Here is a 27617-nt window from a genome sequence, read left to right as displayed (position 1 = left end):
GTACAGTTGCAGCATAACCCCACGGCTCTTAAATTCCAACCCCCTGTTAATAAAAGCTAACACACTATAGGCCTTCTTCACAGCTCTATCCACTTGAGTGGCAACCTTTAGAGATCTGTGGATATGGACCCCAAGATCTCTCTGTTCCTCCACAGTCTTCAGAACCCTACCTTTGACCCTGTAATCCACATTTAAATTAGTCCTACCAAAATGAATCACCTCACATTTATCAGGGTTAAACTCCATTTGCCATTTTTCAGCCCAGCTTTGCATCCTACCTATGTCTCTTTGCAGCCTACAACAGCCCTCCACCTCATCCACTACTCCACCAATCTTGGTGTCATCAGCAAATTTACTGATCCACCCTTCAGCCCCCTCCTCTAAGTCATTAATAAAAATCACAAAGAGCAGAGGACCAAGCACTGATCCCTGTGGCACTCCGCTAGCAACTGCCTCCAGTCCGAAAATTTTCCATCCACCACCACCCTCTGTCTTCGATCAGACAGCCAATTACCTATCCAATCGGCCAACTTTCCCTCTATCCCACACCTCCTTACTTTCATCATAAGCCGACCATGGGGGACCTTATCAAACGCCTTACTAAAATCCACGTATATGACATCAACTGCCCTACCTTCATCAACACACTTAGTTACCTCCTCAAAAAATTCAATCAAATTTGTGAGGCACGACTTGCCCTTCACGAATCCGTGCTGACTATCCCGGATTAATCCGCATCTTTCTAAATGGTCGTAAATCCCATCCCTAAGGACCTTTTCCATCAATTTACCAACCACCGAAGTAAGACTAACCGGTCTATAATTACCAGGGTCATTTCTATTCCCTTTCTTAAACAGAGGAACAACATTCGTCACTCTCCAGTCCTCTGGCACCATCCCCGTGGACAGCGAGGACCCAAAGATCAAAGCCAAAGGCTCTGCAATCTCATCCCTTCCCTCCCAATGTCCAATAACAATCCTGGAACTCCCTCCCTAACAGCACTGTAGGTGTACCTACCCCACACACAGGGACTGACTGATGTCCAATAACAATCCTGGAACTCCCTCCCTAACAGCACTGTGGGTGTACCTACCCTACACACGGGGACTGACTGATGTCCAATAACAATCCCGGAACTCCCTCCCTAACAGCACTGTGGATGTACCTACCCCACACACGCGGACTGACTGATGTCCAATAACAATCCTGGAACTCCTTCCCTAACAGCACTGTGGATGTACCTACCCCACACACGGGGACTGACTGATGTCCAATAACAATCCTGGAACTCCCTCCCTAACAGCGCTGTGGGTGTACCTACCCCACACACGGGGACTGACTGATGTCCAATAACAATCCTGGAACTCCCTCCCTAACAGCACTGTGGATGTACCTACCCCACACACGGGGACTGACTGATGTCCAATAACAATCCCGGAACTCCCTCCCTAACAGCACTGTGGGTGTACCTACCCCACACATGGGGACTGACTGATGTCCAATAACAATCCTGGAACTCCCTCCCTAACAGCGCTGTGGGTGTACCTACCCCACACACGGGGACTGACTGATGTCCAATAACAATCCTGGAACTCCCTCCCTAACAGCGCTGTGGGTGTACCTACCCCACACACGGGGACTGACTGATGTCCAATAACAATCCTGGAACTCCCTCCCTAACAGCGCTGTGGGTGTACCTACCCCACACACGGGCACTGACTGATATCCAATAACAATCCTGGAACTTCCTCCCTAACAGCACTGTGGGTTTACCTACCCGACACACGGGGACTGACTGATTTCCAATAACAATCCCGGAACTCCCTCCCTAACAGCACTGTGGATGTACCTACCCCACACACGGGGACAGACTGATGTCCAATAACAATCCTGCAACTCCTTCCCTAACAGCACTGTGGGTTTACCTACCCGACACACGGGGACTGACTGATGTCCAATAACAATCCCGGAACTCCCTCCCTAACAGCACTGTGGATGTACCTACCCCACACACGGGGACAGACTGATGTCCAATAACAATCCTGGAACTCCTTCCCTAACAGCACTGTGGATGTACCTACCCCACACACGGGGACTGACTGATGTCCAATAACAATCCCGGATCTCCCTCCCGAACAGCACTGTGGGTGTACCTACCCCACACACGGGGACTGACTGATGTCCAATAACAATCCTGGAACTCCCTCCCTAACAGCACTGTGGATGTACCTACCCCACACACGGGGACTAACTGATGTCCAATAACAATCCTGGAACTCCCTCCCTAACAGCACTGTGGGTGTACCTACCCCACACACGGGGACTGACTGATGTCCAATAACAATCCTGGAACTCCCTCCCTAACAGCGCTGTGGGTGTTCCTACCCCACACACGGGGACTGACTGATGTCCAATAACAATCCTGGAACTCCCTTCCTAACAGCACTGTGGGTGTACCTACACCATACGGGCACTGACTGATATCCAATAACAATCCTGGAACTCCCTCCCTAACAGCACTGTGGGTGTACCTACCTCACACACGGGGACTGACTGATGTCCAATAACAATCCCGGAACTCCCTCCCTAACAGAACAGTTGGTGTGCCTACACCACATGGGCGAATGGCCAGTATTTCCCGCAAACCCGACCCTCTCAGACTCGGGTGGCGGGAGGGGGCTGCTGTCTGATGGTGCATAATTCCGCAGTATGTCAGCGGCAGTGCAGGGCTCCGCTTCACTCACCTGACTCGGGGCAGGGAACTCCAACTCACTGGGCAGGGATCCGTCTACCGCTCGCTTGCCAAGGGAATCTGCTTCAGAGACCTCACCTTCAGGGTCTGTGCGGGGAGAGACACGCTGTTTTGACAAGGTTGCTAAGGCAGAGAATTTTGTGTCGACAGAGAGAGGCCCCCAGCGTCCCCTTTGACGTCACACCCAGGGGAACAGCAGTTGCCAACACTTGCCATTATCCAAAACTCACATCCGTGCAAGAACAGAACTCGGTCGTCCCGTAAGCAACACTTAATCGCAGCAAGCAGAGGTCGCAAAATGCCACATATAAATATTCGGATACCAGGCTGAATGCGGTGCTCACTCAGCACTGACCCTCCCACAGTGCGGTGCTCCCTCAGCACTGACCCTCCCACAGTGCGGTGCTCCCTCAGCACTGACCCTCCCACAGTGCGGTGCTCCCTCAGCACTGACCCTCCCACAGTGCGGCGCTCCCTCAGCACTGACCCTCCCACAGTGCGGCGCTCACTCAGCACTGACCCTCCCACAGTGCGGCGCTCCCTCAGCACCAACCCTCCCACAGTGCGGTGCTCCCTCAGCACTGACCCTCCCACAGTGCGGTGCTCACTCAGCACTGACCCTCCCACAGTGCGGTGCTCACTCAGCACTGACCCTCCCACAGTGCGGCGCTCCCTCAGCACTGACCCTCCCACAGTGCGGCGCTCCCTCAGCACTTACCCTCCCACAGTGCGGTGCTCACTCAGCACTGACCCTCCCACAGTGCGGCGCTCCCTCAGCACTGACCCTCCCACAGTGCGGCGCTCCCTCAGCACTGACCCTCCCACAGTGAGGCGCTCCCTCAGGACCGACCCTCCCACAGTGCGGCGCTCCCTCAGCATTGACTCTCCCACAGTGCGGCGCTCCCTCAGCACTGACCCTCCCACAGTGCGGCACTCCCTCAGCACTGACTCTCCCACAGTGCGGCGCTCCCTCAGCACTGATCCTCACACAGTGCGGCGCTCCCTCAGCACTGACCCTCCCACAGTGTGGCGCTCCCTCAGCACTGACCCTCCCACAGTGCGGCGCTCCCTCAGCACTGACCCTCCCACAGTGCGGAGCTCCCTCAGCACTGAGCCTCCCACAGTGCAGCGCTCCCTCAGCACTGACCCTCCCACAGTGCGGCGCTCCCTCAGCACTGACCCTCCCACAGTGCAGTGCTCCCTCAGCACTGAGCCTCCCACAGTGCGACGCTCCCTCAGCACTGACCCTCCCACAGTGCAGTGCTCCCTCAGCACTGACCCTCCCACAGTGCGGCGCTCCCTCAGCACTGACCCTCCCACAGTGCAGCGCTCCCTCAGCACTGACCCTCCCACAGTGCGGAGCTCCCTCAGCACCGACCCTCCCACAGTGCGGTGCTCCCTCAGCACTGACCCTCCCACAGTGCGGCGCTCCCTCAGCACTGGCCCTCCCACAGTGCGGCGCTCCCTCAGCACTGACCCTCCCACAGTGCGGCGCTCCCTCAGCACTGGCCCTCCCACAGTGCGGCGCTCACTCAGCACTGACCCTCCCACAGTGCGGCGCTCCCTCAGCACTGACCCTCCCACAGTGCGGCACTCCCTCAGCACTGACCCTCCCACAGTGCGGCACTCCCTCAGCACTGACCCTCCCACAGTGCGGCGCTCCCTCAGCACTGGCCCTCCCACAGTGTGGCGCTCCCTCAGCACTGGCCCTCCCACAGTGTGGCGCTCCCTCAGCACTGGCCCTCCCACAGTGTGGCGCTCCCTCAGCACTGGCCCTCCCACAGTGCGGCGCTCCCTCAGCACTGACCCTCCCACAGTGCGGCGCTCCCTCAGCACTCCCTCACCACATTCACAGTGGGACAAAGATGGAAATTGGGAGTAGGAAGCAGGCTGTTCTGTGCTCAATGGGCTGAATGGCCTCCCTTAAAGGCCGTCCGGATTCTAAGATTGGGGTGTTGTTCAAACTGGCTAACCGCAGAGGCAGCATCTCGGGAACCAAGCCGATTGGCGAATATTTCTGATATGAACAATCTAAAATGTGTTGTTGAGGGGCAAGCGGGATATATTTCTATCCATCCCTGGGACATGGGCGTCGCCGGCTGGGCCCAGCATTTATTGCCCATCCCTAGTTGCCCTTGGAGGGCAGTTGAGAGTCAACCACATTGCTGTGGCTCTGGAGTCACATGTAGGCCAGACCGGGGTAAGGACGGCAGATTTCCTTCCCTAAAGGGAACCAGATGGGTTTTTCCCACAATGGGTCATCAGTAGATTCTTAATTCCAGATATTTTTTATTGAATTCAAATTCCATCATCTGCCGTGGCGGGATTCGAACCCTGGTCCCCCAGGATGAGTTTCTGGATTAATAGTCGAGTGATAATGCCGCTAGGCCTTCGGTGGATGCAGCAGGGGGGGGGCAGTTTATGACACGCACGCATAGGATAGAGAGAAGCATTCTTTCGGCCACGTGTTAGTTCGCACAGGGGCGCAAGACTGGCACCAGACGGGCAGCCAGGTACTCACCAGGGTCAAGATCAGTCAAAAAACCTGCAAATCAAGGACATCTGTGTCAAACGTAAACCGTTTGTCCATTGCTAATGCCCGTCGCTCACCCTAATGCCCCTTTCAAATCAACCGGCACCGACCTTCTCTCTTGCGCCCTGAGCGCCAACCAGACTGGCAGCATGGGTGGCACAGCAGTTAGCACTGCTGCCTCACAGCGCCATGGTCCCGGGTTCGATTCCCGGCTCGGGTCACTGCCTGCGCACGGTCTGCACCTTCTCCCCACGTGTTCTGGTCTCCTTACTTGAGAAAGGATATACTGGCACTGGAGGGGGTGCAGGGGAGATTCACTAGGTTGACTCCAGAGTTGAGAGGGTTGGCTTCTGAGGAGAGACTGAGTAGACTGGGGTTACACTCATTGGAATTCAGAAGAATGAGGGGAGATCTTATAGAAACATATAAGATTATGAAGGGAATAGATAAGATAGAAGCAGGGAGGTTGTTTCCACTGGCGGGTGAAACCAGAACTAGGGGGCATGGCCTCAAAATAATTTAGGACTGAGTTGAGGAGGAACTTCTTCACACAAAGGGTTGTGAATCTGTGGAATTCCCTGCCTCAGTTGAGGCTACCTCATTGAATGTTTTTAAGGCAAGGATAGATAGATTTTGGAACAGTGAAGGAGTTAAGGGGAGCGGGCGGGTAAGTGGAGCTGAGTCCAGGAAAAGATCAGCCGTGATCTTATTGAATGGCGGAGCAGGCTCGAGGGGCCAGATGGCCTACTCCTGCTCCCAGTTCTTATGTGTCTGTGTGTGGGTTTTCTCCGGGTGCTCCGGTTTCCTCCCTCAGTCCAAAAGATGTGCGGGTTAGGTGGATTGGCCATGCTAAATTGCCCCTTAGTGCCCAAAGATGTGCAGGTTAGGGGGATTGGCCGTGCTAAATTGCCTCTTAGTGTCCAAAGATGTGCAGGTTAGGGGGATTGGCCATGCTAAATTGCCCCTTAGTGCCCAAAGATGTGCAGGTTTGGGGGATTGGCCGTGCTAAATTGCCTCTTAGTGTCCAAAGATGTGCAGGTTAGGTGGATTGGCCATGCTAAATTGCCCCTTAGTGTCCAAAGATGTGCAGATTAGGTGGATTGGCCATGCTAAATTGCCTCTTAGTGTCCAAAGATGTGCAGGTTAGGGGGATTGGCCGTGCTAAATTGCCTCTTAGTGTCCAAAGATGTGCAGGTTAGGGGGATTGGCCATGCTAAATTGCTCCTTAGTGCCCAAAGATGTGCAGGTTAGGGGGATTGGCCATGCTAAATTGCCCCTTAGTGTCCAAAGATGTGCAGATTAGGTGGATTGGCCATGCTAAATTGCCCCTTAGTGTCCAAAGATGTGTGGGTTAGGGGGATTGGCCATGCTAAATTGCCCCTTAGTGTCCAAAGATGTGCAGGTTAGGTGGATTGGCCGTGCTAAATTGCCCCTTAGTGTCCAAAGATGTGCAGGTTAGGGTGGATTTCAAAACTTAAACAAATGGCCTCCTTCAGGTGGATAATAAATACAATATTAACCCATCGTGCCCCCTCAACAAAGTGTAAAGTTTTAAAAATTTATTAGTGTCACAAGTCGGCTTACATTAACACTGCAATGAAGTTACTGTGAAAATCCCCCAGTCGCCACACTCCGGCACCTCTTCGGGTTACACTGAGGGAGAATTTAGCACGGCCAATCCCCCTAACCTACACATCTTTGGGCACTAAGGGGCAATTTAGCATGGCCAATCCCCCTAACCTGCACATCTTTGGACACTAAGGGGCAATTTAGCATGGCCAATCCCCCTAACCTGCACATCTTTGGGCACTAAGGGGCAATTTAGCATGGCCAATCCACCTAACCTGCACATCTTTGGACACTAAGGGGCAATTTAGCATGGCCAATCCCCCTAACCTGCACATCTTTGGGCACTAAGGGGCAATTTAGCATGGCCAATCCACCCTAACCCGCACATCATTCGGACTGTGGGAGGAAACTGGAGCACCCGGAGGAAACCCACGCAGACACGGGGAGAACGTGCAGACTCCGCACAGACAGTGACCCGAGCCGGGAATCGAACCCGGATCCCTGGCGCTCTGAGGCAGCAGTGCTAACCACTGTGCTGCCACTCTCATGATGGGGGGGGGGCGGAGGGCTTGCGGAGGGGGTGGTAAACCTCGAAACTGTGCCATCTGTGTCCACAAGGAGGCGCCACTCCCACAGTCCACACCGGGCAGAATATGGCCAACTGATCCATCCCCCTGCCCGCCAACCATGTTCGGAGCCGCCCTCCCTATCCCACTGCCCCCCCCCCCCCCCCGGCTCTCCCAGACGCACCCCACCCACCCCCCCAATGGGTCGCTATCTTCTACTGACCGTATTGGGAGACTTTTGTTGTCGTCCAGAGCGTTCGTGTTTCTATTCTTGAATATTTACCTTGGACGAGGGGCGATTTAAGTTGTGGCCCCCTGCTCATTGGGCGATACCACTGTGATGAGCCAATCAACACTCCTGCTCACCCCCAGCGACCCCTGCTGGCCACTTGCGGCCGTTGCAAGGGAAAATAATTTTTTTCCCCCTCACAAGTTTAGCCCCTCCCTCGGGTATTCCATTGGGTTTCCCGCCATGATGGGCGGGGCCACCAGAAGGGCCAGCCAATCAGGCGCGAGAGCTGGACTCATCTGACCTTCAACCCCTGGGGCCTTCAGTCAGCCCATGACCCCACGTCCCCTCCACCAACCCTCCAACCCCACACTCTTGCAAGGTGAGGCCCTGCGATGACTCGGAGCCTCCCCGTTGCCTCTCTAAGGAGCACAGGAGGTTGGGGGGGCATTCGGCCCATCGTGTCAGTGCTATCCCTTTGAAAGAGCTCCCCGGTTCAAATAACCAACTACAATTGGACTTGGTCTCAAATCAATGTTTTAGGAAAGGAAATCTGCTGTCCTTACCTCGGTCTGGCCTACATGTGACTCGTCTATAGTTGCGTCTTGGCGTCCCTCAGAGATGGGCCCTGGTCAGACTCTTATAGAAGGTCCACACCCTTTTATTAAGAGGACTGGAGCGACTGGTGACCTCCAGAACCACCGCCAACCTGGGAATGTCTCCGAGCTGCCTCTCGTGAACCCAGGACTTAGCTCTGTCGCTCTCTTGGTAGCTGGAGACGGGGTTGGGACTCGGGAGAGGATTGGGGGGGGAATGAGTGTCCAACGAGCAGCAGTCGGTCAACTTGGACTTCGGGGAACCCGATCTGACCCCCCCGCTCCCCTCAAGAGGTCGGAGCTTTTATTTAACCCGCAGTGGTGGATCTCGGCCACGAATCCAACACCCACCGCAATTGTTGTCCCCTCCGGTTAGAGGTTTGGGGGCCTCTCGCCCGAACCCTTCACCCTGGATTGACATTGTTCCGTCTCTATGACCCTTGAACCTGGTGGCCAATCCCAACGGGGCGGTGACCCAGGATTGGCATGGGTCGCGTCCCAATGACCTGCCAACCTTCACCCTAGACTGACATCATTCAATCTCAATGCCCCATGACCCTTGGTTGATATAGTTCACTCTCAATGAACTGTGACCTTTGACCCTAGTTTGACACAGTTCAAGTTAATGACCTGTGACCCTTCACCCTCGATTGACATTATTCAATCTCAATGACCCATGACCCTAGTTTGACATAGTTCACTCTCAATGACCTGTGACCTTTGACCCCGGCATGACATTCTTCAATGACTTGCGACCCTTGACCCTGGGTTGACACTGTTCAATATCAATGACCTGCGACCGTTGACCCTGGTTTGACATTCTTCAATGTCAATGACTTGTGACCCTTGACCCTGGGTTGACATTGTTCAACCACAATGACCTTTGACCCTGGGTTGACATGGGCCACAACCCAGAGGAGTTGCAACCCTGGATCGATGCCAGTGACGCCCAGTGACCTGCGACCCTTCAGCCCGGCCGGGCGTTGTACGAACCCAATGACTGCGACCCTTGACCCTGGCTTGACCCTGGTCACCCCCGGGTGAACCAGCGACCCCGGGCTCCACTTTGACATTGGAGGCCCCCCCCCCACGGAGCCGTGCCCCTTGAACCCGAATGGGCGCTGGTTGCCCTCGACGACCTGCGACACCCCCCCCACCCCCACCCCCCCTGAACCCGGGAGGGACCCTCGAGGGGGCCGGCACTCACCAAAGATACCAAATCCGACACCAACCAGAAGCAGGGCCACCAGGAGGCACTTGTTCAAAGTGACGCCCCCATTGTCATCCTCGTCTGCGACGGCTGGGGGCCCCCTCAGTGCGGGCGTGCCCCGCGGCCCGTCCGGCAGCTGGCGTTTGCGGAGCCCGGAACCCCCGTCCTGGAGGCTCCCGATCTCCTCAATATCCCTCAGCACTGATGGGTTAAAAGCAGAGAGACATCTTCATTCGCATAGCGCCTTTCACTCACTCCCTGACAGACTGACAGCCAATGAAGGGCCTTTGCCATTGGGCGTGAGGCCATTCTTGTGATGGGGGACATACACAGCAAGATCCCACCAATGGCAATGACCGAGATCGCGTGTTCAGTTGCAGTCATGCTGGTTCAGGGATTAATATTCGGCCCCAGGACACGGGCGGGGGGGGGGGGGGGTGGAACTCCCTCACCCCCCCTCCATCACCATTCACCCCTGCTCCTTTCACCTCCCCAACCTCCTCCTTCACTCGCCCCTCCCATAGTGCGGCGCTCCCTCAGCACTGACCCTCCCATAGTGCGGCGCTCCCTCAGCACTGACCCTCCCACAGTGCGGCGCTCCCTCAGCACTGACCCTCCCACAGTGCGGCGCTCCCTCAGCACTGACCCTCCCACAGTGCGGCGCTCCGTCAGCACCGATCCTCCCACAGTGCGGCGCTCCCTCAGCACTGACCCACCCACAGTCTAGCGCTCCCTCAGCACCGACCCTCCCACAGTGCGGCGCTCCCTCAGCACTGACCCACCCACAGTCTAGCGCTCCCTCAGCACTGACCCTCCCACAGTGCAGCGCTCCCTCAGCACCGACCCTCCCACAGTGCGGCGCTCCCTCAGCACTGACCCTCCCACAGTGCGGCGCTCCGTCAGCACCGACCCTCCCACAGTGCGGCGCTCCCTCAGCATGGACCCTCCCACAGTGCGGCGCTCCCTCAGCACTGACCCTCCCACAGTGCGGAGCTCCCTCAGCACTGACCCTTCACAGTGCGGCGCTCCCTCAGCACCGACCCTCCCACAGTGCGGCGCTCCCTCAGCATGGACCCTCCCACAGTGCGGCGCTCCCTCAGCACCGACCCTCCCACAGTGCGGCGCTCCCTCAGCATGGACCCTCCCACAGTGCGGCGCTCCCTCAGCACTGACCCTCCCACAGTGCGACGCTCCTTCAGCACTGACCCTCCCACAGTGCGGTGCTCCCTCAGCACCGACCCTCCCACAGTGCGGCGCTCCCTCAGCACCGACCCTCCCACAGTGCGGCGCTCCCTCAGCACCGACCCTCCCACAGTGCGGCGCTCCCTCAGCACCGACCCTCCCACAGTGCGGCGCTCCCTCAGCACTGACCCTCCCACAGTGCGGCGCTCCCTTAGCACTGAACCTCCCACAGAGAGGTACACACAGGTACACAGAGGGAAGCAAAGCCAAGATTTTCAAATATTTCCCAGTTACTGACCCCCTCGTTCTGTTCTTATTCATTTGATAACCAACTTGCCCCCAACGCAGAGAATTGACACAAACCTCAGTAGCCCACCTGCTCTCGAGCTGGAATTATGGGGGAGAGGACTGACTCAAGTGTAGGCTTGCATTAACACTGCAATGAAGTTACTGTGAAAATCCCCTAGTCGCCACACTCCTGTTGGGGTTACACTGAGGGAGAATTTAGCACGGCCAATCCACCCCAACCAGCACGTCTTTCAGACTGTGGGAGGAAACCGGAGCACCCGGAGGAAACCCACGCAGACACGGGGAGAACGTGCAGACTCCGCACAGACAGTGACCCGAGCCGGGAATCGAACCCGGGTCCCTGGCGCTGGGAGGCAGCAGTGCTAACCCACTGTGCCACCGTGCCGCCCCTATGTCCACAACACCATGCAAACACAGCTTTTCCAGAGCTGCCACCATGTCGCGTACAATCCCCAAGGCCGCAGATACACACCACAGCAGCTAGAGGGAGTCAGGAAGCAGTGGGAGTCGGAGAGACCCACCAGGCTTTGCTCCCTCGAGTGCGGGAGATTATGGGGGCCATCAAATCGAGGGGGGGGCGGTTTGAGGTGATTCAATAATTCGATAGGGGTGATAGAGAGAAACAGTCTTCTCTGGTTCGGGGGGGGGAGAATGGGGGAGAGAGTCCAGAACAACGAGGGGCAGAGGGAGAACCTGAAAATGGGAGTTCTGTCGGGGCGGAGAAAAGCTTAAAGTTTATTTATTATTATCACAAGTCAGCTTACATTAACACCGCAATGAAGTTACTGTGAAAATCCCCTCGTCGCCACACTCCTGTTCGGGTAACACTGAGGGAGAATTCAGCATGGCCAATCCCCCTAACCAGCACATCTTTGGACACCAAGGGGCAATTTAGCATGGCCAATCCACCTAACCGACACATCTCTGGACACTAAGGGGCAATTTAGCATGGCCAATCCACCTAACCTGCACATCTTTGGACACCAAGGGGCAATTTAGCATGGCCAATCCCCGTAACCTACACATCTCTGGACACTAAGGGGCAATTTAGCACGGCCAATCCCCCTAACCCGCATATCTTTGGACACTAAGGGGCAATTTAGCATGGCCAATCCACCTAACCCGCACATCTTTGGACACTAAGGAACAATTTAGCACGGCCAATCCACCTAACCCGCACATCTTTGGACACTAAGGGACAATTTAGCATGGCCAATCCACCTAACCCGCACATCTTTGGACACTAAGGGGCAATTTAGCATGGCCAATCCCCCTAACCCGCATATCTTTGGACACTAAGGGGCAATTTAGCATGGCCAATCCACCTAACCTGCACATCTTTGGACACTAAGGGACAATTTCGCATGGCCAATCCCCCTAACCTGCACATCTTTGGACACTAAGGGGCAATTTAGCATGGCCAATCCCCCTAACCTGCACATCTTTGGACACTAAGGGGCAATTTAACATGGCCAATCCACCTAACCTGCATATCTTTCGGACTGTGGGAAGAAACCGGAGCATTCAAAGGAAACCCACGCAGACATGGGGAGAATGTGCAGACTCCACACAGACAGTGACCCGAGCCAGGAATCGAACCCGGGTCCCTGGCGCTGTGAGGCAGCAGTGCTAACCCCACCGTGCCGCCCCAGGAAGAGATCTCTGAGGGAGCACTTCCTCACACAGAGGGGAAGCTGGAACCTTTTCCCCCCACGTCAGGGAGGGGGTCATTTGGAAATGTCCAAGTGGTGATGGATAGATGTGTCTTGGGGTCGAGGGGTTATGGAAATACAGGCGGGACGATGGAGTTAAGGTCGCGATGAGTGGTGATCTGGTGGAGGGGTGGGACAGGCTCGGAAGGGCTGAATGGCCTCCTCTTGTAGACAGCTAGAGCCACGCTCCAAGAAAGCAAAGTCCAGCTCCCTCCAATACCTTATCAATCACTCATAGATGCACAGGCACGCCTGTACACACATCTCAGTACACGCGGGGTTATTCCCTACAGAGGCGTGGACACAGATGGGTCTGTACATGATTGGGAAGAGGGAACTGTGAATGTATTATCCCCAAATCTGCAGATGATACAAAGTCGGGTGGGAGGGTGAGCTGTGAGGAGGATGCAGAGATGCTTCAGCGTGATTTGGACAGGCCGAGAGTGTGGGCATCGGCATGGCAGATGCAGCATAATGTGGGTGAGGTTATCCACCTTGGTAGCAATAATAGGAAGACATTATTATATGAATGGGTGTAAATTGAGAGACTCAGTGAGACCTTGGAGTCCTCGAGCATCAGTCGCTGAGAGTAAGCGTGCAGGTACAGCAGGCAGTAAAGAAGGCAGATGGTATGTTGGCCTCCATAGCGAGAGGATTTGAGTATCGGGATAGGGATGTTTTGCTGCAATTGTCCAGGGCGTTGGTGAGGCCACACCTGGAGTATTGTGTGCAGTTTTGGTCTCCTTATCTGAGGAAGGATGTCCTTGCTATAGAGGGAGCCCAGCGAAGGTTTACCAGGCTGATTCCTGGGATGGCAGGTCTGTCATATGAGGAGAGACTAAGTCGGTTAGGATTGTATTCACTGGAGTTTAGAAGAGTGAGAGGGGATCTCATAGAAACTTATAAAAATCTAACAGGGCAGATTCAGAAAGAATGTTCCCGATGGTGGGGGAGTCCAGAACTAGGGGGTCACAGTTTGAGGATAAGGGGTAAACCTTTTAGGACTGAGGTGAGGAGAAATTTCTTCACCCAGAGGGTGGTGAATGTGTGGAATTCACTCCCACAGCAAGTAGTTGAGGCCAAAACGTTGTGAGATTTGGAGAAGGAATTAGATATCGCTTTTGGGGCTAAAGGGATCGAGGAAGATGGGGGGAAGGGGGGGTCAGGTTATTGAATTCGATGATCAGCCAGGATCAGATTGAATGGCAGAGCTTGGCTGGAAGGGCCGAATGGCCTCCTCCTGCTTCTAGTTTCGATGTGGGACTCCAGTCGGCAGGCTATTCGGCCAAAGGAGGAATCGCAGGTCCATGCCCCACCCGCTCCCTCATCCCCCACTCCAAACGCATGCACCGTGCTGGCACCTGGCGCAGAGAAGCCGCCAACCATTATCGCTCGCAGTCGCTCTCCCCAGCTCTCCCCGCGCTTAACTTCCAGAACCTTCTCAACCTGGATTGAACAGGAACCCGCTAGTGGCACAAGATGTGGAGAGAGAGAGAGAGACAGAGAGAATTAGTTCAACCTCCCACAGTGCGGCGCTCCCTCAGCACCGACCCTCCCACAGTGCGGCGCTCCCTCAGCACTGACCCTCCCACAGTGCGGCGCTCCCTCAGCACTGACCCTCCCCACAGTGCGGTGCTCCCTCAGCACTGACCCTCCCACAGTGCGGCGCTCCCTCAGCACTGACCCTCCCACAGTGCGGCGCTCCCTCAGCACTGACCCTCTCACAGTGCGGCGCTCCCTCAGCACTGACCCTCCCACAGTGCGGCGCTCCCTCGGCACTGACCCTCCCACAGTGCGGCGCTCCCTCAGCACTGACCCTCCCACAGTGCGGCGCTCCCTCAGCACTGACCCTCCCACAGTGCAGCGCTCCCTCAGCACTGACCCTCCCACAGTGCGGCGCTCCCTCGGCACTGACCCTCCCACAGTGCGGCGCTCCCTCAGCACTGACCCTCCCACAGTGCGGCGCTCCCTCAGCACTGACCCTCCCACAGTGCAGCGCTCCCTCAGCACTGACCCTCCCACAGTGCGGCGCTCCCTCAGCGCTGACGCTCCCACAGTGCGGCGCTCCCTCAGCACTGACCCTCCCACAGTGCGGCGCTCCCTCAGCGCTGACGCTCCCACAGTGCGGCGCTCCCTCAGCACCGACCCTCCCACAGTGTGGCGCTCCCTCAGCACTGACCCTCCCACAGTGCGGCGCTCCCTCAGCACTGACCCTCCCACAGTGCAGCGCTCCCTCAGCACTGACGCTCCCACAGTGCGGCGCTCCCTCAGCGCTGACGCTCCCACAGTGCGGCGCTCCCTCAGCACTGACCCTCCCACAGTGCGGCGCTCCCTCAGCGCTGACGCTCCCACAGTGCGGCGCTCCCTCAGCACCGACCCTCCCACAGTGTGGCGCTCCCTCAGCACTGACCCTCCCACAGTGCGGCGCTCCCTCAGCACTGACCCTCCCACAGTGCGGCGCTCCCTCGGCACTGACCCTCCCACAGTGCGGCGCTCCCTCAGCACTGACCCTCCCACAGTGCGGCGCTCCCTCAGCACTGACCCTCCCACAGTGCGGCGTTCCCTCAGCACTGACCCTCCCACAGTGCGGCGCTCCCTCAGCACTGACCCTCCCATAGTGCGGCGCTCCCTCAGCACCGACCCTCCCACAGTGCGGCGCTCCCTCAGCACTGACGCTCCCACAGTGCGGCGCTCCCTCAGTACCGACCCTCCCACAGTGCGGCGCTCCCTCAGCACTGACCCTCCCACAGTGCGGCGCTCCCTCAGCACTGACCCTCCCACAGTGCAGCGCTCCCTCAGCACTGACCCTCCCACAGTGCGGCGCTCCCTCAGCGCTGACGCTCCCACAGTGCGGCGCTCCCTCAGCACTGACCCTCCCACAGTGCGGCGCTCCCTCAGCGCTGACGCTCCCACAGTGCGGCGCTCCCTCAGCACCGACCCTCCCACAGTGTGGCGCTCCCTCAGCACTGACCCTCCCACAGTGCGGCGCTCCCTCAGCACTGACCCTCCCACAGTGCGGCGCTCCCTCAGCACTGACCCTCCCACAGTGCGGCGCACCCTCAGCACTGACCCTCCCACAGTGCGGCGTTCCCTCAGCACTGACCCTCCCACAGTGCGGCGCTCCCTCAGCACTGACCCTCCCACAGTGCGGCGCTCCCTCAGCACCGACCCTCCCACAGTGCGGCGCTCCCTCAGCACCGACCCTCCCACAGTGCGGCGCTCCCTCAGTACCGACCCTCCCACAGTGCGGCGCTCCCTCAGTACCGACCCTCCCACAGTGCGGCGCTCCCTCCGCACCGACCCTCCCACAGTGCGGCGCTCCCTCAGCACTGACCCTCCCACAGGGCGGCGTTCCCTCAGCACTGACCCTCCCGCAGTGCGGCGCTCCCTCAGCACTGACCCTCCCACAGTGCGGCGCTCCCTCATCACTGACCCTCCCACAGTGCGGCGCTCCCTCAGCACCGACCCTCCCACAGTGCGGCGCTCCCTCAGCACCAACCCTCCCACAATGCGGCGCTCCCTCAGCACTGACCCTCACACAGTGCGGCGCTCCCTCAGCACTGACCCTCCCACAGTGCGCCGCTCCCTCAGCACCGACCCTCCCACAGTGCGGCGCTCCCTCAGCACTGACCCTCCCACAGTGCGGCGCTCCCTCAGCACCGACCCTCCCACAATGCGGCATTCCCTCAGCACCGACCCTCCCACAGTGTGGCGCTCCCTCAGCACCGACCCTCCCACAGTGCGGCGCTCCCTCAGCACCGACCCTCCCACAGTGTGGCGCTCCCTCAGCACTCTCTCCCTGTCTCTCTCTCTCTCCTTTAAGACACTCCTTAAACCTCACGTCTGTAACCGAGCGTTCGTCCGCCTGTCCCTAATACCTCTCCGTGTGTCTCGGGGATAAATTGTCTGTCCGGGGTTCTGGCATGGTTTACTGTGCAAGCGGCGCCATACCAATGCAGGATGTACTAACCTCCGCACTGTCACAGCTTCAGCCTGCCATGTACAACCTTCCCATCGCTCCCGTCACGTCCCGGTCTAGAATGGAGTGAAGCAAAGACCTTTCCTTGGCTGATCCCCTGCAGGATGTTAAACTGTGAGCTCCGGAGCTTTCCGGAACAGTGGCAGACCCAGGGGGCTACTGGGGGACGGTGAGGCAGCCTGGGTGTGGGTGGAGTCATAGAGGTTTACAGCATGGATACAGGCCCTTCGGCCCAACTTGTCCATGCCGCCCTTTTTTTTAAATCCCTAAGCATCGATCCCTGAAAGTTGGCACCCAGGTTGATAGGGTTGTTAAGAAGGCGTACGGTGTGTTAGCTTTTATTGGGAGAGGGATTGAGTTTCGGAGCCAGGAGGTCATGCTGCAACTGTACAGAACTCTGGTGCGGCCGCACTTGGAGTATTGCGTACAGTTCTGGTCGCCGCATGACAGGAAAGATGTGGAAGCATTGGAAAGGGTGCAGAGGAGATTTACCAGGATGCTGCCTGGTATGGTGGGAAAATCGTATGAGGAAAGGCTGAGGGGCTTGAGGTTGTTTGCGTTAGAGAGAAGAAGGTTAAGAGGTGACTTAATAGAGGCATACAAGATGATCAGAGGATTAGATAGGGTGGACAGTGAGAGCCTTTTTCCTCGGATGGTGTTGGCTAGCACGAGGGGACATAGATTTAAATTGAGGGGTGAGAGATATAGGACAGATGTTAGAGGTAGGTTCTTTACTCAGAGAGTAGTAAGGGCATGGAATGCCCTGCCTGCAACAGTAGTGGACTCGTCAACGTTAAGAGCGTTCAAATGGTTATTGGATAAACATATGGATGATATTGGAATAGTGTAGGTTAGAGGGGCGTTAGATTGGTTTCACCGGTCGGCGCAACATCGAGGGCCGAAGGGCCTGTACTGAGCTGTAATGTTCTATGTTCTAATCCCAATTGCCCGCATTTGGCCCATATCCCTCTATACCCATCTTACCCATGTAACTGTCTAAATGTTTTTTAAAAGACAAAATTGTACCCACCTCTACTACTGCCTCTGGCAGCTCGTTCCAGACACTCACCACCCTCTGTGTGAAAAAATTGCCCCTTTGGTCACTTTTGTATCTCTCCCCTCTCACCTTAAACCTATGCCCTCTGGTTTTAGACTCCCCTACCTTTGGGAAAAGATATTGACTATCTAGCTGATCTGTGCCCCTCATTATTTTATAGACCTCAATAAGATCACCCCTCAGCCTCCTACGCTCCAGAGAAAAAAGTCCCAGTCTATCCAGCCTCTCCTTATAACTCAAACCATCCCAGTAGCATCCTAGTAAATCTCTCCTGCACTCTTTCTAGTTTAATAATATCCTTTCTATAATAGGGTGACCGGAATTGCACACAGTATTGCAAGTGTGGCCTTACCAATGTCTTGTACAACTTCAACAAGACGTCCCAACTCCTGTATTCAATGTTCTGACCGATGAAACCAAGCATGCCGAATGCCTTCTTCACCACTCTGTCCACCTGTGACTCCACTTTCAAGGAGCTATGAACCTGCACCCCTAGATCTCTTTGTTCTGGAACTCTCCCCAACGCCCTACCATGAACTGAGTGTGTCAATGGGGCCACGACGAGTGCGCACCGGGTTCCACACCAAGCCACGGAACGTTCCCGGTTCCGGAGGGGGCAATTGGAACCTCGAGGCTCTGCCCCGCCTCACTGGGCGATGGGGGAGTCGGGAGGAGGGGGGGTCACGAGTGTCTACGTAAGGGGCAGATTGTGGTGGGCAGTGCCACATAGGTACCACACCTGGTTCAGTGCCAGTCACAGGCAGACCTTGGGAAATGTCGCCTGCATCCTCGATCTCCTCTGCGGACAGCCCCGCAGTCTGGGTGTCGTCCGTACCATCTGTTTGCCCGGGGAGGGTAAAATTCACATCAGCGCTGGGCAATCCATCGCTACCTGTCCCATCAGCGAGGGGGGCGTCCTGGAAAATATATCGTAAATCCAAAATATAGCAGGACAGGTACAGCACGGGGTTAGATACAGAGTAAAGCTCCCTCTGCACTGTCCCCATCAAACACTCCCAGGACAGGTACAGCACGGGGTTAGATACAGAGTAAAGCTCCCTCTACACTGTCCCCCATCAAACACTCCCAGGGCAGGTACAGCACGGGGTTAGATACAGAGTAAAGCTCCCTCTACACTGTCCCCATCAAACACTCCCAGGACAGGGACAGCACGGGGTTAGAAACAGAGTAAAGCTCCCTCTACACTGTCCCCCATCAAAAACTCCCAGGACAGGTTCAGCACGGGGTTAGATACAGAGTAAAGCTCCCTCTACACTGTCCCCCATCAAACACTCCCAGGACAGGTACAGCACGGGGTTAGATACAGAGTAAAGCTCCCTCTACACTGTCCCCCATCAAACACTCCCAGGGCAGGTACAGCATGGGGTTAGATACAGAGTAAAGCTCCCTCTACACTGTCCCCATCAAACACTCCCAGGACATATACAGCACAGGGTTAGATACAGAGTAAAGCTCCCTCTACACTGTCCCCATCAAACACTCCCAGGACAGGTACAGCACAGGGTTAGATACAGAGTAAAGCTCCCTCTACACTGTCCCCCATCAAACACTCCCAGGGCAGGTACAGCACGGGGTTAGATACAGAGTAAAGCTCCCTCTACACTGTCCCCATCAAACACTCCCAGGACAGGGACAGCACGGGGTTAGAAACAGAGTAAAGCTCCCTCTACACTGTTCCCATCAAACACTCCCAGGACAGGGACAGCACGGGGTTAGAAACAGAGTAAAGCTCCCTCTACACTGTCCCCCATCAAAAACTCCCAGGACAGGTATAGCACGGGGTTAGATACAGAGTAAAGCTCCCTCTACACTGTCCCCCATCAAACACTCCCAGGACAGGTACAGCGCGGAGTTTGATACAGAGTAAAGCTCCCTCTACACTGTCCCCATCAAACACTCCCAGGACAGGTACAGCACGGGGTTAGATACAGAATAAAACTCCCTCTACACTGTCCCCATCAAACACTCCCAGGACAGGTACAGCACGGGGTTAGATACAGAGTAAAGCTCCCTCTAAACTGTCCCCCATCAAACACTCCCAGGACAGGTACTGCCAGGATGGTTGCCGCGGTGACTCTCAGATAGCTCCGAACACTTTGATTATTGATTGACGCTCGTACCTGCTCCTCCTGCACTGTGTCCTTTTTATCCATGGTGCCGATTTCCACCGGTTCCCCCTCCCCCTGTTCGCACGGCGTCCGAGTTGTCTCTGTAGACCCTGCCAGAGAGAGAACAAGAGAAACTTGCGCCAACCCTAAACACTTACATACCGGTCTCCCAAACCCCAGGTGGCTGTGTTTGCGTGTTTGATAGCGATGGGTTTGGCAACGCACTTCAGTGGGATCCCCAGAGTAGCTGGGCAGAGATTCATACCTGGGCATTCTGTCATGATCGAGTGTTGATCCATCCTGTCTTGCCGGGTATCCACTACCGATTCCTGCCAAGAGAAGGTCAATATCATTGAGAGGGGGTTGTCGATACATCGCCCCCCACAATGCGGCGCTCCCTCAGCACTGACCCTCCCACAGTGCGGCGCTCCCTCAGAACTGACCCTCCCACAGTGCGGCGCTCCCTCAGCACTGACCCTCCCACAGTGCGGCGCTCCCTCAGCACTGACCCTCCCACAGTGCGCGCTCCCTCAGCACCGACCCGCCCCACAGTGCGGCGCTCCCTCAGCACCGACCCTCCCACAGTGCGGCGCTCCCTTAGCACCGACCCTCCCACAGTGCGGCGCTCCCTCAGCACCGACCCTCCCACAGTGCGGCGCTCCCTCAGCACCGACCCTCCCACAGTGCGGCGCTCCCTCAGCACTGACCCTCCCACAGTGCGCCGCTCCCTCAGCACTGACCCCCCCCACAGTGCGGCGCTCCCTCAGCACTGACCCTCCCACAGTGCGGCGCTCCCTCAGCACTGACCCTCCCACAGTGCGGCGCTCCCTCAGCACTGACCCTCCCACAGTGCGGCGCTCCCTCAGCACTGACCCTCCCACAGTGCGGCGCTCCCAGCAGAAGGGGGCAATGAAGCCTGTGACGGCGGCTTTACGGATGATTTTGGGAATCAGGAATACCTCTGCTGTTCCCAGTGTCTCTCCGGATTTCGGAGCCACATTGGAAAAGCTCGCCATTCCGTTTACCCTTCGATAGCCGGACTGCACCTGGAAAACGGAAAGAAAGGCAGAATTCCTGTGAGACTGGGACCGCCCGAGAAAAGGCCATTCACTCCATCCTCCTCGTACTAGCTCTTCGAAAGCTCTATCCAATTAGGCCCCTTACCCCTCGCCTTTTCCCCCTTTATCCCGGCAAGTTTTCCCCCTTCCAGTATCTCTCCAATTCCCTCTCCCCTTTTGGAAAGTTCCTATTGAATCTGCCCCCTTCAGGCAGCGCCTTCCGGATCACAACAACTCGCTGCGTTTCCATCAGAATTCTCCCCATTTTCCCCCCCGTTTCCTGATTCTCCTCAATCTGTGTCCCCGTCTGGCCAGAGAATTTGCCCCTGTGTTAACAAAACAAAATTAAGGTTGAGGGAGAGAGAGAGGGAGGCAGGGAGAGAGGGAGGGAGGCAGGGAGAGAGGGAGGGAGGCAGGGAGAGGGAGAGGGAGGCGGGGAGAGGCAGGGAGAGACAGTGACAGAGACAGAGAGAGACAGTGACAGAGACAGAGAGAGACAGTGACAGAGACAGAGAGACAGAGAGAGAGAGAGACAGAGAGACAGAGAGAGAGAGAGACAGAGAGAGAGAGAGACAGAGAGAGAGAGAGAGACAGAGAGAGAGAGACAGAGAGAGAGAGAGACAGAGATAGAGAGAGACAGAGAGAGAGAGAGAGACAGAGAGAGAGACAGACAGAGAGAGAGACAGAGAGAGAGAGAGAGAGAGATAGAGAGAGAGACAGAGAGAGAGAGAGAGAAAAACAGAGAGAGAAAGTAAATTAAGAAGTTCAATAACTTTGAAACAATAAATAGTAAAATAAAATAGATGCGAGTGTGACCCAAGCTTCTGGGTTGAGAGGGAGTCCCACGCTCAATACAACACAAATCCAATATCCAAATACAGATAAACATTAGCAAAGTTAGATCGTATCAAACTGCAGGAACAGGATATTAAACTCGAGTCTGGGATACAGAAAGGAACATTTAGAAACTGTAACATCTCCAACTAAACCCCTTCAAACCCACACCCCCAATTCATTAACATCAGAACAACTGATTACTCAGCGGGCAGTCTATCCGTCTGGGATCATTCTCTGCTCCCTCACTCCTTCGGGATCCCAGTCTCCCCTATTCCTGATCCCAGTCTCCCCAATTCCTGATCCCAGTCTCCCCTATTCCTGATCTCAGTCTCCCCTATTCCTGATCCCAGTTTCCCCTATTCCTAATCCCACTCTCTCCCCTATTCCTGATCCCAGTCTCTCCTATTCCTGATCCCAGTCTCTCCTATTCCTGATCCCAGTCTCTCCCCTATTCCTGATCCCAGTCTCCCCTATTCCTGATCCCAGTCTCCCCTATTCCTGATCTCACTCTCCCCTATTCCTGCTCCGACTCTCTCCCCTATTCCTGATCCCAGTCTCCACTATTCCTGATCCCACTCTCTCTCCTATTCCTGATCCCACTCTCTGCCCTATTCCTGATCCCAGTCTCCCTTTTTCCTGATCCCAGTCTCCCCGATTCCTGATCCCAGTCTCCCCTATTCCTGATCCCAGTCTCCCTTATTCCTGATCCCAGTGTCTCTGATTCCTGATCCCACTCTCTCCCCTATTCCTGATCCCAGTCTCTCCTATTCCTGATCCCAGTTTACCCTATTCCTGATCCCAGTCTCCCCTATTCCTGATCCCAGTCCCTCCTATTCCTGATCCCAGTCTCCCTTAATCCTGATCCCAGTCTCCCTTATTCCTGAACCCAGTCTCCCCTATTCCTGATCCCAGTCTCCCCTATTCCTGATCCCAGTCTCCCCTATTCCTGATCCCAGTCTCCCAATTCCTGCTCCCAGTCTCTCCTATTCCTGATCCCACTCTCTCCCCTATTCCTGATCCCACTCTCTCCCCTATTCCTGATCTCAGTCTCCCCTATTCCTAATCCCACTCTCTCCCCTATTCCTGATCCCACTCTCTCCCCCATTCCTGATCTCAGTCTCCCCTATTCCTGATCCCGGTCTCCCTTATTCCTGATCCCAGTCTCCCCTATTCCTGATCCCAGTTTCCCCTATTCCTGATCCCAGTCTCTCCTATTCCTGATCCCAGTCTCTCCTATTCCTGATCCCAGTCTCTCCCCTATTCCTGATCCCAGTCTCCCCTATTCCTGATCCCAGTCTCCCCTATTCCTGATCTCACTCTCCCCTATTCCTGATCCCAGTCTCTCCCCTATTCCTGCTCCGACTCTCTCCCCTATTCCTGATCCCAGTCTCCACTATTCCTGATCCCACTCTCTCTCCTATTCCTGATCCCAGTCTCCCCTATTCCTGATCCCAGTCTCCCTTATTCCTGATCCCAGTGTCTCTGATTCCTGATCCCACTCTCTCCCCTATTCCTGATCCCAGTCTCTCCTATTCCTGATCCCAGTTTACCCTATTCCTGATCCCAGTCTCCCCTATTCCTGATCCCAGTCCCTCCTATTCCTGATCCCAGTCTCCCTTAATCCTGATCCCAGTCTCCCCTATTCCTGATCCCAGTCTCCCCTATTCCTGATCCCAGTCTCCCCTATTCCTGATCCCAGTCTCCCAATTCCTGCTCCCAGTCTCTCCTATTCCTGATCCCACTCTCTCCCCTATTCCTGATCCCACTCTCTCCCCTATTCCTGATCTCAGTCTCCCCTATTCCTAATCCCACTCTCTCCCCTATTCCTGATCCCACTCTCTCCCCCATTCCTGATCTCAGTCTCCCCTATTCCTGATCCCGGTCTCCCTTATTCCTGATCCCAGTCTCCCCTATTCCTGATCCCAGTTTCCCCTATTCCTGATCCCAGTCTCCCCTATTCCTGATCCCACTCTCTCCCTTATTCCTGCTCCCAGTCTCTCCCCTATTCCTGATCCCACTCTCTCCCCTATTCCTGCTCCGTCTATCCCTTATTCCTGATCCCAGTCCCTCCTATTCCTGATCCCACTCTCTCCCCTATTCCTGCTCCCAGTCTCTCTCCTATTCCTGATCGCACTCTCTCCCCTATTCCTGCTCCCAGTCTCTCCCCTATTCCTGATCGCACTCTCTCCCCTATTCCTGATCGCACTCTCTCCCCTATTCCTGATCCCAGTCCCCCCTATTCCTGATCCCACTCTCTCCCCTATTCCTGCTCCCAGTCTCTCCCCTATTCCTGATCGCACTCTCTCCCCTATTCCTGATCCCAGTCCCCCCTATTCCTGATCCCACTCTTTCACCTATTCCTGCTCCCAGTCTCTCCCCTATTCCTGACCCCACTCTCCCCTATTCCTGATCCCACTCTCCCCTATTCCTGATCCCACTCTCCCCATTCCTGATCCCACTCTCTCCCCTATTCCTGCTCCCAGTCTCTCCCCTATTCCTGATCCCACTCTCTCCCCTATTCCTGCTCCCAGTCTATCCCCTATTCCTGATCCCAGTCCCTCCTATTCCTGATCCCACTCTCTCCCCTATTCCTGCTCCCAGTCTCTCCCCTATTCCTGATCCCACTCTCTCCCCTATTCCTGCTCCCAGTCTCTCCCCTATTCCTGATCCCAGTCCCCCCTATTCCTGATCCCACTCTCTCACCTATTCCTGATCCCACTCTCTCACCTATTCCTGCTCCCAGTCTCTCCCCTATTCCTGATCCCAGTCCCTCCTATTCCTGATCCCACTCTCTCCCCTATTCCTGCTCCCAGTCTCTCCCCTATTCCTGATCCCACTCTCTCCCCTATTCCTGATCCCAGTCCCCCCATTCCTGATCCCACTCTCTCCCCTATTCCTGATCCCACTCTCTCACCTATTCCTGCTCCCAGCCTCTCCCCTATTCCTGATCCCACTCTCTCACCTATTCCTGCTCCCAGTCTCTCCCCTATTCCTGATCCCACTCTCCCCTATTCCTGATCCCACTCTCTCACCTATTCCTGCTCCCAGTCTCTCCCCTATTCCTGATCCCACTCTCTCCCCTATTCCTGCTCCGTCTATCCCTTATTCCTGATCCCAGTCCCTCCTATTCCTGATCCCACACTCTCCCCTATTCCTGCTCCCAGTCTCTCTCCTATTCCTGATCGCACTCTCTCCCCTATTCCTGCTCCCAGTCTCTCCCCTATTCCTGATCGCACTCTCTCCCCTATTCCTGATCGCACTCTCTCCCCTATTCCTGATCCCAGTCCCCCCTATTCCTGATCCCACTCTCTCCCCTATTCCTGCTCCCAGTCTCTCCCCTATTCCTGATCGCACTCTCTCCCCTATTCCTGATCCCAGTCCCCCCTATTCCTGATCCCACTCTCTCACCTATTCCTGCTCCCAGTCTCTCCCCTATTCCTGACCCCACTCTCCCCTATTCCTGATCCCACTCTCCCCTATTCCTGATCCCACTCTCCCCATTCCTGATCCCACTCTCTCCCCTATTCCTGCTCCCAGTCTCTCCCCTATTCCTGATCCCACTCTCTCCCCTATTCCTGCTCCCAGTCTATCCCCTATTCCTGATCCCAGTCCCTCCTATTCCTGATCCCACTCTCTCCCCTATTCCTGCTCCCAGTCTCTCCCCTATTCCTGATCCCACTCTCTCCCCTATTCCTGCTCCCAGTCTCTCCCCTATTCCTGATCCCAGTCCCCCCTATTCCTGATCCCACTCTCTCACCTATTCCTGATCCCACTCTCTCACCTATTCCTGCTCCCAGTCTCTCCCCTATTCCTGATCCCAGTCCCTCCTATTCCTGATCCCACTCTCTCCCCTATTCCTGCTCCCAGTCTCTCCCCTATTCCTGATCCCACTCTCTCCCCTATTCCTGATCCCAGTCCCCCCATTCCTGATCCCACTCTCTCCCCTATTCCTGATCCCACTCTCTCACCTATTCCTGCTCCCAGTCTCTCCCCTATTCCTGATCCCACTCTCTCACCTATTCCTGCTCCCAGGCTCTCCCCTATTCCTGATCCCACTCTCCCCTATTCCTGATCCCACTCTCTCACCTATTCCTGCTCCCAGTCTCTCCCCTATTCCTGATCCCACTCTCTCACCTATTCCTGATCCCACTCTCCCCTTTTCCTGATCCCACTCTCTCACCTATTCCTGATCCCACTCTCCCCTTTTCCTGATCCCACTCTCTCACCTATTCCTGATCCCACTCTCTCCCCTATTCCTGATCCCACTCTCCCCTTTTCCTGATCCCACTCTCTCACCTATTCCTGCTCCCAGTCTCTCCCCTATTCCTGATCCCACTCTCCCCTATTCCTGATCCCACTCTCCCCTATTCCTGATCCCAGTCTCTCCCCTATTCCTGATCCCACTCTCCCCTATTCCTGATCCCACTCTCCCCTATTCCTGATCCCACTCTCCCCTATTCCTGATCCCACTCTCCCCTATTCCTGATCCCAGTCCCTCCTATTCCTGCTCCCAGTCTCTCCCCTATTCCTGATCCCACTCTCTCCCCTATTCCTGATCCCACTCTCCCCTATTCCTGATCCCACTCTCCCCTATTCCTGATCCCACTCTCTCCCCTATTCCTGATCCCACTCTCCCCTATTCCTGATCCCACTCTCCCCTATTCCTGATCCCAGTCCCTCCTATTCCTGCTCCCAGTCTCTCCCCTATTCCTGATCCCACTCTCTCACCTATTCCTGATCCCACTCTCCCCTATTCCTGATCCCACTCTCCCCTATTCCTGATCCCACTCTCCCCTATTCCTGATCCCAGTCCCTCCTATTCCTGCTCCCAGTCTCTCCCCTATTCCTGATCCCACTCTCTCCCCTATTCCTGATCCCACTCTCCCCTATTCCTGATCCCACTCTCCCCTATTCCTGATCCCACTCTCCCCTATTCCTGCTCCCAGTCTCTCCCCTATTCCTGATCCCACTCTCCCCTATTCCTGCTCCCAGTCTCTCCCCTATTCCTGATCCCACTCTCTCCCCTATTCCTGATCCCACTCTCTCCCCTATTCCTGATCCCACTCTCCCCTATTCCTGCTCCCAGTCTCTCCCCTATTCCTGATCCCAGTCCCTCCTATTCCTGATCCCACTCTCTCACCTTCCTGCTCCCAGTCTCTCCCCTATTCCTGATCCCACTCTCCCCTATTCCTGATCCCACTCTCCCCTATTCCTGATCCCACTCTCTCCCCTATTCCTGATCCCACTCTCTCCCCTATTCCTGATCCCACTCTCTCACCTATTCCTGCTCCCAGTCTCTCCCCTATTCCTGATCCCACTCTCTCCCCTATTCCTGATCCCACTCTCTCCCCTATTCCTGATCCCACTCTCTCACCTTCCTGCTCCCAGTCTCTCCCCTATTCCTGATCCCACTCTCCCCTATTCCTGATCCCACTCTCCCCTATTCCTGATCCCACTCTCTCCCCTATTCCTGATCCCACTCTCTCCCCTATTCCTGATCCCACTCTCTCACCTATTCCTGCTCCCAGTCTCTCCCCTATTCCTGATCCCACTCTCTCCCCTATTCCTGATCCCACTCTCTCCCCTATTCCTGATCCCACTCTCTCACCTTCCTGCTCCCAGTTTGTCAATTTCTGCTCATTTTGTTACAGTCGAACTCTGATACATTTCCTACCACGTGACCCAGGGCCTGGTCCAATCGGCGTCCTCCTTACATCAGGAGTGGGCAGGGCTGGCCAATGGGAAGCAGCCTGGCATGGCAGCCTCCATTCTGGGCCAATGGGAGGCTAACAGGTAGCCCTGGGTATTTATAGAGAGATTCCGCACCCAGCTGCTGCCATCATTTATCCCCTGGAGCCTCCCCCAGCCAGAGAGCCCTGCCTGCTGCTCTCCGACTGTG

The 27617-nt window shown here is 55.9% G+C and overlaps 1 protein-coding gene across 3 annotated transcripts in view; it reads right to left on the bottom strand.

Annotated features, from left to right (window-relative positions):
* LOC144511460 (pre-B-cell leukemia transcription factor-interacting protein 1-like) overlaps positions 1-27404 on the bottom strand; it is a 38346-nt gene extending 10942 nt beyond the window's left edge. The window contains exons 1-9 of one of the 3 annotated variants that reach the window (XM_078241834.1): positions 27327-27404; positions 20783-20869; positions 20089-20152; positions 19836-19933; positions 18434-18611; positions 14020-14124; positions 9453-9656; positions 5274-5297; positions 2745-2839 (exon numbers count right to left, since the gene is read on the bottom strand). In XM_078241834.1, the coding sequence (XP_078097960.1) occupies positions 2745-2839; positions 5274-5297; positions 9453-9656; positions 14020-14124; positions 18434-18611; positions 19836-19933; positions 20089-20152; positions 20783-20839 (825 nt within the window). In that variant the 5' untranslated portion in view covers positions 20840-20869; positions 27327-27404. The remainder of the gene's footprint in view (positions 1-2744; positions 2840-5273; positions 5298-9452; positions 9657-14019; positions 14125-18433; positions 18612-19835; positions 19934-20088; positions 20153-20782; positions 20870-27326) is intronic. The other 2 variants (XM_078241835.1, XM_078241836.1) reach the window with 2 other exon arrangements.
* Positions 27405-27617: the final 213 nt, after the last annotated feature.

The sequence above is a fragment of the Mustelus asterias genome, chromosome 24 (genome assembly GCF_964213995.1).
Source record: "Mustelus asterias chromosome 24, sMusAst1.hap1.1, whole genome shotgun sequence".
NCBI lineage: Eukaryota > Metazoa > Chordata > Chondrichthyes > Carcharhiniformes > Triakidae > Mustelus > Mustelus asterias.
Note: the sequence above shows the minus strand (reverse complement) of the source record. Positions and strands in the feature narration are given on the sequence as shown.